The 13,307-nt window shown below is 41.4% G+C and overlaps 1 protein-coding gene across 13 annotated transcripts in view; it reads right to left on the reverse strand.

The window, feature by feature from the left end:
- The window catches only part of ITPR1 (inositol 1,4,5-trisphosphate receptor type 1), a 377,196-nt gene that overhangs the window by 107,814 nt on the left and 256,075 nt on the right, over positions 1-13,307 (reverse strand). For all 13 annotated transcript variants that reach the window (XR_014788558.1, XM_084840316.1, XM_084840314.1 and 10 more), the window contains 2 exons: positions 12,718-12,850; positions 10,714-10,904 (listed from right to left, as the gene is read on the reverse strand). Coding sequence is in view for 12 of the 13 variants with exons in the window: in XM_084840316.1 (XP_084696442.1) it covers positions 10,714-10,904; positions 12,718-12,850 (324 nt within the window). In the remaining variant the exon portion in view is untranslated. The remainder of the gene's footprint in view (positions 1-10,713; positions 10,905-12,717; positions 12,851-13,307) is intronic.

Below are 13,307 nucleotides of genomic sequence, written 5' to 3' on the forward strand. Positions count from 1 at the left end.
GGAGTTTTGGGGTGGGGTGTCACCAGTGCACTGATGATACTCAGCTCTATTTCTTCTTGTCCTTGGAGTGGCTGAGGTGGTGAAGGTGCTGGAGTAGTGCCCGGAGGCTATAATGGGCTGGATGAAGGCCAATAAACTGAAGCTAAATCCTGACAAGACGGAAGCTCTGTGGACTAGTGGTTCCCAAGTCCGGGAATTGCATAAGTGACCTGTCCTGGATGGAGTTGCACTCCCCCTGAAGGAGCAGGTGCGTAGCTTGGGAGTACTCCTAGATACATCCCTGTCACTGGAGCCCCAGGTGGACTCCGTGGCCCGGAATACTTGGGGCCAGCTTCGGCTGATCCGGCAGCTACGGCCTTTCCTGTACAGGGATAACCTAGCCACGGTAGTACATGCACTGGTACCTTCCCGATTAGACTACTGCAATGAACATTATGTGGGGCTGGCCTTGAAGGCGACTTGGAAGTTGCAGCTAGTGCAACATGCAGCACTGACCGGAACACCTCATAAAAACCGGAATTTTAAGTTTTAAAGGAATTGCACTGGCTGCCAATATGCTTCCGGTCAGAATTCAAAACCGGAATTCCTGTTTTGGTGATGACATTTAAAGCCCTAAGCAGCTTGGGACCTCGATATTTGAGGGAGTGCCTCTCCCTATATATGCCTGCCCAAGAACTGAGATCTGTTGGAGGGGCCCTCCTCTGTGTCCTACCAGTGTGAGACATACACTATGGTGGGACGTGGGAGAGGGCCTTCTCTGCTGTGGCACCCCAGTTGTGGAATGCCTTCCCCTTGGAGGCCCGATTGGCACAGACATTAGTCTCGTTTTGGTGCCAAGTAAAAACATGGCTTTTTACCAAAGCCTTTGAGGGCTAAATGCATTCCCTAGCACATTGTTTTAACTGTTTTATTGTTTTAGATTTTAACTGAGATTAATTTGTTTAATAGTTTAATATGTATTAGGTGTTTAAATTATTTATTGTTTTATACTTTTTAAATTGATTTGATCTGTACACAGCCCTGAGATCTTAATGATATAGGGCAGGATAGAAATGTTATAAATAAATAAATAAATAAATAAATAAATAAATAAAATATTACATATGTCCTTCCTTGGCAAGCAAAGACTGCTTTATGCAGGGCCTTTGGCCTGTAAGTGGGTCTGTTGGGTTGGGTGCTGTTTTTTAATTTTGATTTTTGAATTGTATTATTGTTATGCCTTTATTGTATTTTAATATATTGTTTTAATCAATTTTAATTGTGCGCAGTGTTAGGCAAAGGTCTGTGTGTGCGTGCATGCACATGCGAAAGAACTGCAAGAGATCAAAGGACCATATTTTTATTTATTTATTATTGCATTTATACCCCGCCTTTTTTCCTCTTGGAAGGAACCCAAGGCGGCTTACATTCTCCTCCTCCTCTCCATTTTATCCTCACAACAACAACCCTGTGAGGTGGGTTGGGCTGAGAGTCTGTGACTGGCCCAAAGTCACCCAGTGAGCTTCCATGGCTGAGTGGGGCTAGAACCCGGATCTCCCAGCTCCTAGTCCAACACTCTTGCCACTACACCACACTGGCTCTCTACACCATAGGCAAAACTGTTATCATCACCTCACGTAAACTGAACAACTGAGACAGATGATGCGTTCAGCTACAAGTCTTAAAATTATGACATTTCAAGTGATGTACATATGTGAAGTAGCACCTAGAGTCCATATGGGAAATAGTCAGAAATATGACTCATGTCTGGCAGATACAGAACAGAAGCCTTCATATAGCTTAACTTGAACCTTCTCATCCAACCATATTTTATGCTGCTTCAGATCTCGCTTCTAAACAAGAGTAACTGACTGGCCCAGTTAGCACAATCACTGCAGCTTTAACAAGTCATAGTGGCTTGTTTAAGCTGCAGTGTATGTCAGACATCATTTGCCCAATTGCCTGCCCAGGCGCGGCTTGTTCTGTCATCCAAACCCGAGTGTAATGGCTTGTTTAAGAGGGAGACAAGCCTCAAATAGCACACAATAGGCCATGGGTTATTTGAGGTTTGCTTCCCCCTCAAACAAGCCATGCCACCTGGGTTCAGATGATACAACAATGTGCATCCAGGGGGCTAATAGCACTCAGCACATGCCACAACTTAAAGTGGCTTGTTTAAACTGTGGTGATCATGTGAACCAGATCACTGTCTTTCAAATTCTTTGCACATTCTCATTTTAAGAGTGCAGCCTAATTATAGTTGTTTTTGCATTGCTTTCTAGCTGGATACCGCAAGTTTGGATAATTTCCCCCTTGTATTCTTCTGCTTTATATTTCCTTTTTCTTGGCTCATTTTTAATATAAATTTATCTCAGATGATCAGTGCTTTGTTAATCTAAAATCTATGGTTAAAATCAAAACTAGTCCAAACAGCAGACTCAAAGTTTAGAGAAGATCCCAAAATTAACTAACCAAAATTTCCATGAAGAAGGAATTATGTAAGGCATCATGAATTTTCACAGACCTTAGAAACCTGAAACTCTACAGAGGTGAAACAGTATATATGATGCATATATTTTTTATTATCTGAAAACATTTGACTGGAGTTTTCATTAATATAATAACAATAGATAAAGAAGAAAAATGACAATAATATTTCATTTAATAAAATCAAAAGAAACACTACAAAAGTGGAAGAAACCCCATGCTTTAACAAACCCCTCTAAACCAGGGTTGGGCAACTTGTGGCCTTCCAGATGTTTTGGCCTCCAACTCCCATCAGTCCTAGCTGGTATAGCCAATGGTGGGACATGATGGGAGTTGTAGGCCAAAACATCTGGAAGGCCACAAATTTCCCATTCCTGCTCCAAATCAGGGCCCATATTAAGAAAAGAAGAAATAAGGAAAGAATGCAACACAAAGAAAAGAAAAAAGAAAGGAAAGGAAAGGAAATGAAGGAAGAAAGAAAAGAGGAGACAAGACAGTAAGAGGAATGGGAAGAGAAATTGGCCACAGAGGCAACCATCATCCAAATTTGGTTATACACCCTGTCAAAACATACATACTGTCACTAAGATATTTAGAGAGCCCAGCCTATTGGAGGCTTTTTTCTTTCATATTCACAGCTAATGTATCAGCTAATGTATACAGTTACATATAATGTAACTGTAATGACAGTTAGGAGCAGAAGAACTAGAAGCCATTCTACCCGTGGAACCATTGGAACTATGGAACTGTTTTCAGTTACTTGAGGATGAGACCGGAGGACAGCCTGCAGAGGAAGAATTACAGGGGAACCCACATGAGAGCGAGCAAGAGGCTGAAGGTCAGTCAAGCAGAGGCAATGAAACCAAGGCTTACAACAACAAGAAGAGTAGTAGCATTAGTGGGAGACTCCTTGCTGCATGGGATCGAAACCCAAGGATGTCGCGACAGGTATGCTGTCTCCCCAGAGGACAGATTAGAGACGTGACTGAAGGGTTGCCTACACTCATAAAGCCCACTGACAGGTATCCCTTTCTTCTCATTCATGTGGGAACAAATGATACCGCCAAGTGGAGCTATTAAGAAAACAGATCAGACGTCAGACTTTGAAGCTTTGGGAAGGAAACTCAAGAACTTTGGGGCCCAGATAGTTTTCTCATCCATCCTTCCAGTAGTTAGAAGAGGGATAGAAAGGGAAAGAAAAATACTCCGGGTGAATGACTGGCTATGAAGTTGGTGCCGACGAAAGAGATTTGGATTCTGGGACTACAGGCTATACTTCTTGGAAGATGAACTGTTGGCAAGGGACGGGTTGCACCTCACAAAGGATGGGAAGAATGTGTTTGGCCACAGCATGAAGAACTTTATCAGGAGGGCTTTAAATTGAATGCTACGGTGAAGGGAGATGTAAAGTTGAGGGTAACAACGGACGAAGGCTCATGCACTGCAACGGAGAGAACAGCTCTGATAGCGCCCAATAATAGTCTTCAGACACATGTAGGAAGAAAGACAGACTATGAAGCACATGGTCTTTGATGTCTATATACTAATGCCCAGAGTAAGGGAAACAAACAGAACGAACTTGAACTCTTAATACAGGAGGGAAATTATGACTTGATAGGTGTAACTGAGACTTGGTGGGATGACTCTCATGACTGGAATACAGCAACTGAAGGATATAACTTGTTCAAAAAGAACAGGAGGAACAGAAAGGGAGGTGGGGTTGCATTATATGTTAAAAATACGTATTTCTGCACAGAAATACAGGAGGATGAGCTTGGTAGCCCCATCGAGAACATCTGGGTTAAAATAAATGGAGCAAAGAATAAAAGGAACATGGTGGTCGGAGTCTACTACCGGCCACCCAATCAAGGAGAAGACGAGGATGAAACTTTTGAAAAGCAAATAGCCAATATTTCAAGGAAGCATGATGTAGTAGTAATGGGGGACTTCAATTTCCCCGATATTTGTTGGGAGACAAATTCTGCAAAACATGGCCCCTCCAGGAAATTCCTGACTTGTGTGGTGGATAACTTCCTCCTACAGAAAGTAGAGGAAGGAATTATAGGATCAAATATCATTGACTTGATCCTAACCAACAGAGAGGACTTAGTGGGTAAAGTAGCAGTTACAGGAACTCTGGGGGAAAGCGACCATGTTATACTTGAGTTCTTGGTTCTAAAGGAAGCAAAAGACAAGTGTAGCCAAACCCGTACCCTGGATTTTAGGAAAGCTGATTTTAATAAACTCAGTACAATGATAAGTAAGGTCCCATGGCAAGCGACTCTAATGAGAAAAGGAGTCCAGGATGGGTGGGAGTTTTTAAAAAAGGAAATTCTCAAGGCACAATTACAAACAATTCCAACAAGAAAAAAAGGAGGAAGACAACAGAAGACGTCAATGTGGCTTCACAAAAAGCTTAGAGCTGACCTGAAAACAAAAAAGCACACATGTAGGAAGTGGAAGGAAGGCCAAGCAACAAAGGAAGAGTACAGGCAGGTAGCACAGAATTGCAGGGATGGCGTCAGGAAGGCTAAAGCTGAGAATGAGCTGAGGTTAGCGAGGGATGCTAAAAGCAACACAAAGGCTTTCTTCAGGTACGTGCATAGTAAAAGAGAGAGGAAAGAAATGATGGTTCAACTATTAAATAAGGATGGCAAAATGATAACAGATGACAAAGAAAAGGCAGAAGTGCTCAATTCCTACTTTGGCTCAGTCTTCTCCCAAAAGAGGGTCTATGACCCCCCTGGCAAAGGCAAAGTACAGGCTGAAGGGGCAGGATTGCAGCTTGAGATTGATAGGCATATGGTCAAGGAACACCTAATTACTTTGCATGAGTTCATATCTCCAGGGCCAGATGAACTGCATCCTAGAGTAATAAAGGAACTGGCAGAAGAACTCTCACAACCACTGTCTATTATCTGAGAAATCATGGAGGATGGGTGAAGTGCCAGATGACTGGAGGAGGGCTAATGTTGTCCCTATCTTCAAAAAGGGCAAAAAGGAGGAACCTGGGAACTACACACCACTCAGTTTGACATCAATCCCTGGGAAAATTCTGGAGCAGATGATAAAGCAATCAGCCTGTAAGCACCTTAAAAACAATGCAGTGATTACTCGAAGCCAACATGGATTTGTGAAGAACAAATCCTGCCAGACTAATCTGATCTCATGTTTTGATCAGGTAACCTGCCTTGTGGACTGTGGGAATGCTGTGGACATAATATACCTCGACTTCAGCAAAGCTTTCGACAAAGTGCCCCATGATATCCTGATGAGCAAACTAGCTCAAAGTGGGCTAGGTGAAACAACTATCAGGTGGATCCACAGTTGGCTACAGAATCGGACTCAAAGAGTGCTTATCAATGGGATCTTCGCAAACTGGGGAGAGGTAATGAGCAGGGTACCGCAGAGCTCAGTCCTGGGCCTGTGCTCTTCCACATTTTTATTAATGTCTTGGAAGAGGAGGTACAGGGAATGCTGATCAAATTTGCAGATGACACCAAATTGGGAGGGATGGCTAATACCCTGGAAGACAGAAACAAAATTCAAAGTGATCTTGATAGACTGGAGCACTGGGCTGAAAACAACAGAATGAAGTTTAATAGGGATAAATGCCAAGTTCTGCACCTAGGAAAAAGAAATCAAATGCACAATTACAAGATAGGGGATACGTGGCTCTACAACACTACAAGCGAGAAAGATCTTGGAATTGTTGTAGATCGCAAGCTGAATATGAGCCAACAATGGGATGTGGCTACCAAAAAGGCAAATGCAATTTCGGGCTGCATTAATAGAAGTATCACTTCCAAATCACATGAAGTAGTAGTCCCCCTCTACTCAGCACTAGTTAGGCCTCATCTGGAGTACTGTGTCCAGTTCTGGGCACCGCATTTTAAGAAGGAGGCAGATAAACTGGAGAGGGTTCAGAGGAGGGCAACAAAGATGATCAGGGGACTGGAAACAAAGCCCCATGAGGAGAGATGGAAAGAACTGGGCATGCTTAGCCTTGAGAAGAGAAGACTGAGGGGAGATATGATAGCTCTCTTCAAGTCCGTGATAGGTTGTCCCAGAGAGGAAGGCCAGGATCTCTTCTCGATCATGCCAGAGTGCAGGACACAGAATAATGGGCTCAAGTTACAGGAAGCCAGATTCTGGCTGAACATCAGGAAAAACCTCCTGACTGTTAGAGCAATGCGACAATGGAACCAATGACCTAGGGAGGTAGTGGGCTCTCCCACACTGGAGGCATTCAAGATGAGGCTAGACAGCCATCTCTCAGGGATGTTCTGACTTGGATTCCTGCATTGAGCAGGGGGTTGGACTCGATGATCTTATAGGCCCCTTCCAACCCTAGTATTCTATGATTCTATGATCCCAAATCACCCAATGCTCAAGAGACTGAAACCTCCTAGCGCTGCAGAGCTAGGCCATGAAGTTTTGGGGTTCTTTTATCATGACAAGCAGCTGTGGGTGGTTTCAAGTTGAGTGGAAGGTGGGTGTACTACTTAACTCTTTCTTTCCCAACCATTTGTGCATGCAAAATTGCTGTCCTCATCTGTTTTTCTCCCTGAGACAACCGTAAACCTAAAACACTTGCAGCTGGTTTATATGATAAAAGAAATTACATGAAAAATAATCATTTCCTATACATAATCTGTTGTTTCGCCCTTATTTCCTTGGATATGTTTATATTTATATATAAGACTGTGTTCCACTGATGCTTGTGTAGCAGGAAAGCAGACTGAATTCTGTTTGCAGCAGATAAATCTAAATCAATTGAGATTCTATTTCAAAGATAGTTACATATAAGGATCGTATATCTGGGGAGCATCAAATAGGCTAAGGAGAGCAGATGTGCCCAAAGCTCCCATGGGTTCAGGAACAAATCTGGCTATTAAATTATCATAAAGCCACTTGAATTATTAAATTCCGGCTGTAATTCCTGAAACTGTTTGAAAGTGTCATAGCCTTTGCAGGAGAATAAAATATTCTGGTTCATTTTGGCCACTATAAATGGTCTTTCTCCTCTGCCTTTGAGCTGTCTAAACACTGTATAATCTCTCTGACCCACACAAATTCAAGGAATTCCAAGTGCCTCTGCTCTACCTTTTATGCTCTGCTAAGGCATGCCCCTCCCTGGTCTCTGCTCAAGATTTTGCTTCTTTCAATACTACAATTACATTCATCTGTTCTGATCTCTGCCACCTTCCCTATCAGCTTTTCCTGTTCCAGCACCTCCTTACATAAGAGCACTGCTGGGTCAGGCCAAGGGTACATCTCATTCAACGTTCTGTTCACACAGTGGCCAACCATCTGTCTGTGGGAAGTCCACAAGCAGGCATGAGTGCAATAGCACCTTCCTGCCCATGTTCCACAGCAACTGGTATACATAGGCATACTGCCTCTGATACTGGATGTAGCATATAGTCATCAGGACCAGCAGCCATTAATAGCCTTCTCCTCCATGAATTTGTCTAATCCTCCTTTAAAGGTATCCAAATTGGTGGCCATCACGATGTCTTGTGGTAGCAAATTCCTAACTATGCACTGTGCTTCAACCTTTTCTTCTCCCCAGTCACATCTGATGAGTTGATTACCCTGTTATCCTCATGTAAACCCTCCATGTGACCCCTTGAACCTTTCCTGTCCTGACTTCTAGCTGCCATCTCCCCTTCCACTTTCTGTCCCCTTCATATGACTCCATTTTTTATTAATTAATTTTTAAAAATTAGGTGGCCTTTCAGGGCGCAACCATCTTTCTCCTCTGGCTTTTTCTTTTCACTATTCAAACACTCCAATGTTTCTCTTACTCTCAAAAAAACTATCCCTTGGCCCATCCCCTCTAACTACCACCAACTTTCCCTTCAGTCCTTTATCTCTGAACTCATGGAGTGTGCTGCTTACTTCTGCTGCCCTGACTTTCTCTCCTCCAATTCTGTTTTGACCATCTCCAATCTAGGTGTCTGCATTCCACTGAAACCATAAGAGAATCACTGAGGATCCCTCACTGTCAAATCCAAAGACCTCAACTCAGTCCTCATTCTCCTTGACCTTTCTGCTGCCTTTGGTACAGTTGATCACTGTCTCCTACTTAATACTCTTTTCTTCCATGTCTGTTGGACACTGTGATGCCTCTTTAATAAGGGATTGTCTAATTCAGCGAATTGCTGGTGGTGCAATACAGCAAATGCTTCTTTTTAACATATGTTTTGGCAAAGTCCAGTAGTTGCTTCTTTTTGAGGGGAGATAGTTACACAGATAAATTTTATACTGGAACAGTCTTTAATATTCACTGATGTACACATTCTTTTAAATTATTTACCTAATTCATGGAAATTAACAAATGGAAGGGGAAATGGATTCTCTGAGCCTTTTTGACAGCTAAAAGACTGATATTACAAAGTTGGAAGGATAAATACTCACTTCCTATAATGCAATGGATTCAGGATCTTATAATGCTTTCAATATATGAACAGGTAGCATATAGACAACACCTTCAGATGGATACTTATTTGGATATTTAGTTCACTTTTGTTGAAGCCTATGTATAATTGCATGTATGAATATTTAAAAAAGGAATAAATCAATCAATATTTAAATGTGGGTACCCAGGGTCACCACGTTGGGGACCCCCTTCATGGGCCCCACTGGAGGTAGCTGTGGATGTTGTGGCATCTGCAGGCGCCGCATTGGGCACCCCTGATATATGCAATTGAAATAATAGTATATTCTATCCTCGTTTATCCTGGCTTCATTACTCCTTTCATCTGTTGTGTCCCTGTGTCTGTTTTTAGATTGTAAGTCCCTTGGGGGAGAAACCTGTCAAACCTGTTCTTTGTAAAATAACATATACAATGATAGTGGCATATAAATAATATGATCTATGGACTCGATGTTTCTGCATAGCGATGATTCATCCTATTCAACACTCCAGAACAGATTTTGACAGTGCACAGGGTTATGAATTGCATGGAAGCCTACACACGTACAGCTGTACATGTGAAGGCTGTACATGTGAAGGCTTTCCTGCTGCAGTCATTCGTGTTGTACATGTGGACACCTATGGGCAGAGCTACATTATGACGCGCTATCCAGGGAAGGGCTACTCAGCACAGCCCTGTTCCTGCTTGTGTGGTAAGTTCCACAAGTTAGCATATGCATGAATAGGGCTTATATGCACGTACAATGGGTAGTATTCAATGGTGCACTTATGCCCCTGCTGATTCTTTTTTGCACCACCGATTCCCTTCTGCAAGCTGTGGGTCCTGCCAACTGCAACTGAGATGTAGTGCTTCATATAGGAAGCCCCAAAATGAGCAGAAATCCTTGTTTCTGGATCAGCACAGGTTGGTGGAGCTAGCTCCCTTATGTGAGCTCTGCTGACCCACCTCCATTTCAGAAATGAGTATTTCCACTCTTTTTGGGTTGACCCCAGAAGTGCTAAATCTCTGTTCTGCAAAGTGATGGGCACCACTTGCAGAAGGGAATTGGCAGGGTGAAAAAGAATTGGAGGGGGCATAAATGCCCTGTTGGATACTGCCTAATGTTCGTATACACACTGATGAAAGTAGATGAAATGCTATGTACAATTTTCATATTGATATTTCTTAAGATACTTGGCGAGGTTCAGGATTTGGACTTAAGATATGGAAAACCCAATCGCGAATAAACCGTCATTCTTGTGAACTCACAACTTCTGAACATAGCCTACCTAGCAGAGTAGGAGCTGACTCTTCAGCTTAAACAAAATTCTTTAAAATTTCAAAATCCAGCATTTTTTTTTTTTACTTTCCCACCATGTACTGCATTTAAAAAATCAGTTTGTCCAAACAATTTTTGTTTATAAACTCAAAGGTAGTAAGCCTTAACCTTTTGAATCTAAATCATCATTCCTAACCCTCTCATACTTCTTTCCTAGGATTCCCCAGAACTGTAGGGGGTGTTCTAGCTGTGAAACCCATTAGAAATTCCAGTGGCAAACTAAATCTGTCTCAGTTCACATCTGCCACATCAATAAAGTTATTTCCTAAATTCCTCCAGCAGTGAACCACCGACAGCAGTTTTCTGTTTCCTTAAAGTGGAAATAATACCCTTTGTTGGAAAGGAGATTGTTTAATCTATAGTGAGTGACCTCAGTAGGATGGATTCTGCTGCTTTACAATCCACTGGCCTCAGTGACCTTCATGCTTAATGTTCTTTCTTGAACATATCCTCAAGCATGTCGACAGAAGTGCATTCTTTTCCTACCTGTATAATAGTGTTACCACCTTCCAGAAGAGCAATTGCCAGCAGGATGCTTTCATGAAAAACTCTGTCGCTGGTGGCATTCATGATGAGGTCTATGACCAGATTGGATGCTCCTTCCTTATCCAGATGACACTGGACGTCTGCCAAACTCATTTCACCACGATTTGCTGAGCTGGAACCAGACCCACCTCCTACAAAAAGATTAAGTTGGACAGACTGAGAAAATGGAGCATCTCATGTCCCCTACTTAATTATATCAGAAAATGTAATTCACTCTCAAGTAAAAAGGCAGAAGCAAAGTTTTATTGTGAAAATATTCATTTTTATTTCTAATTTTATTATCTATTGAAGTGCCAACAACATGCTTGGCCCTTTATGATGCAAGCCAATGATGCTACTGTTAAGAATAATGTATGTCCACCTTCCCTCAACAAGCCCAAGACAGTTAACATCATAAGTTAAAACAATACCGTCACAATTTAAAAAAACAGTTTAACAATAAATATAATAAAGCAGCTATAAACATTAAAAGAGCAGAGAGAAGGGATAAAAAATACAACCAGCAGCAAAAAGAAATTAACCACAGCAATTTAAAAAAGGGAGCAAACATTTATGGCTGAAAGGCCTCCCTAAAAAGGAAGGTTTTGACTATAGTAGATAAGGCCACTAGAGATGTGGCGAGACAATAAATAAATATATTTATTTAATTTCCATCCTGCCTTTCAATCCTGGAGGATTCCCAAGGTGGCTCAAATAAAATAAGAAAAATATAATTACAATGGGGTTGCTTCCGACGCATAGTATCAATCTGAGGTAGGAGCACAAAAAACTCCTTTATACCTGGTCAGTCTGTTTGTCCATCTGGTCCAATATTGTCTGTTCTGAATGGCAGTGGCTTTCCAGGGTCTCAGGCAGAGGTCTTTATCATCACCTGCTACCTGATCCTTTTAACAAGAGATCCCAGGATTGTACACAGGACCTTCCACAAAGCATGTGTGCTACCACTAAGCTCTGTTCCCATTTCTCATTAGAGCATTATGGCTTTAATCATTCCCCCCAGCTGGTGGCAACTGGGTGGTCTGTTTCCTAATGGCAGGCTCCTTGCTCCTTTCACATCCTTATACTTTACTACATATCCAGTATATCAGAGATTCCTAAACAGCAAGGGCTCAAAGCCCAGTCCATAGGTCATGTCAGTTTGTGGAAAGCGCACTGCACTGTTAATACTAGGCCCTGACCATCTTTAGTTTGCCAACAGCGGAAAACACATGAGGAAAAATAACATTTTGGGAAGCAACTGCAATATTAATCTTTTGGGGACCTTTTGTTATGAGAACAGAAAAATCCATTGCTAAGTCTAATACTGAGCGACACAATGGAAAGAGGAGTATCGATACTGAAACTAGATGGTCACCAGAAGAAGGGGGAAAGGAAACCTAACAGAGAGAATTTGTGGAAGATATTTAGTATGGTCCATGGGGTCATGAAGAGTCGGACATGACTGAACGACTGAACAACAAGAAGTTTTGAATACTGCTAGTTTCTAGGTCTGCTCTAGGCTTTATTCAAACACATTTCTACATTTCTCTGCACAACCATGGGGGCTACAGACCTGTTTTTGTTTGAATACATACATTTGAACATTAAAAAAACTTTAACAATTGGTATTTTGTAGAACTAATCTTGATAGATACATATTATAATAATAATTAAAAAAAAACAGAAAAGGTTAAGTATATCTAGTATAACTTGTAATATGGTAAAAACAGATGTGCAGTAGGTAAAAAGAAAAAAGGAAAGTGGGAAGAAGCTAATTATTGGATCAATTTCCAACATTTTTAGGAATTAATTCTATTCTGTGAGTGACAGAGAGGCATTGTGGAAGAGAAAATACCTGCTGAGAAAGCTGCTAAAGCTGTTAGAAATATCCAATTTGTTATTCAAAGAAAGAATATTCAACATGGCAATCACACAAGTTATTAATTAGCACACTGAACATCCTACCTCCTCCCCCGGCTTTGCTAGGGCCTCCAGGAGATAATGGGCCATTGCCAAAGCTGGTAAGGCTCTCTCTTCTTCCTGCGCTTCTGATGTTGCCATAGTAACGGTTGACCAAAATTTGTCTGAGTGCCTCACCCTTAATTCAGACAAGATATTAAAACACACACACACACACAAGTTGTGAATGGAAAAGCTAGCAAAATCCAACAGAAATTGTAAACGTTATTTTCAGTGTAATTATACAACAGGACAATAGCAATGGAGTTGGGAAGAAGAGAGAGAAAAGAACATTAAAATATTATTTTAAAAAACCACTGTCGCTAGGTATATGCTCCTTCTATTAAAAAAGTTGTCTCAATAGTTCAGACAAATATTATGAATAATAAATACAAGCAATTTCATAGTAATATGTTCTTAAGGCATGAGTTTTTAATATCTGTTTAGTGCCAATTCTAATTTAACAAAAAAGCAGCTTCACTCCATTCTAACATTACAGCAAAATAAAAGCAATAGGGAAAAGAAATAGAAGGTTGGGTACAAGGCACTGACTGAAAAGGGCGGTTAATGTTTATCAAACCAGTTAAGTAAGAAAA

Source organism: Heloderma suspectum, chromosome 2 (assembly GCF_057233095.1).
Source record: "Heloderma suspectum isolate Gila_16-S chromosome 2, 16-S_ref, whole genome shotgun sequence".
NCBI classification, from domain to species: Eukaryota; Metazoa; Chordata; class Lepidosauria; order Squamata; family Helodermatidae; genus Heloderma; species Heloderma suspectum.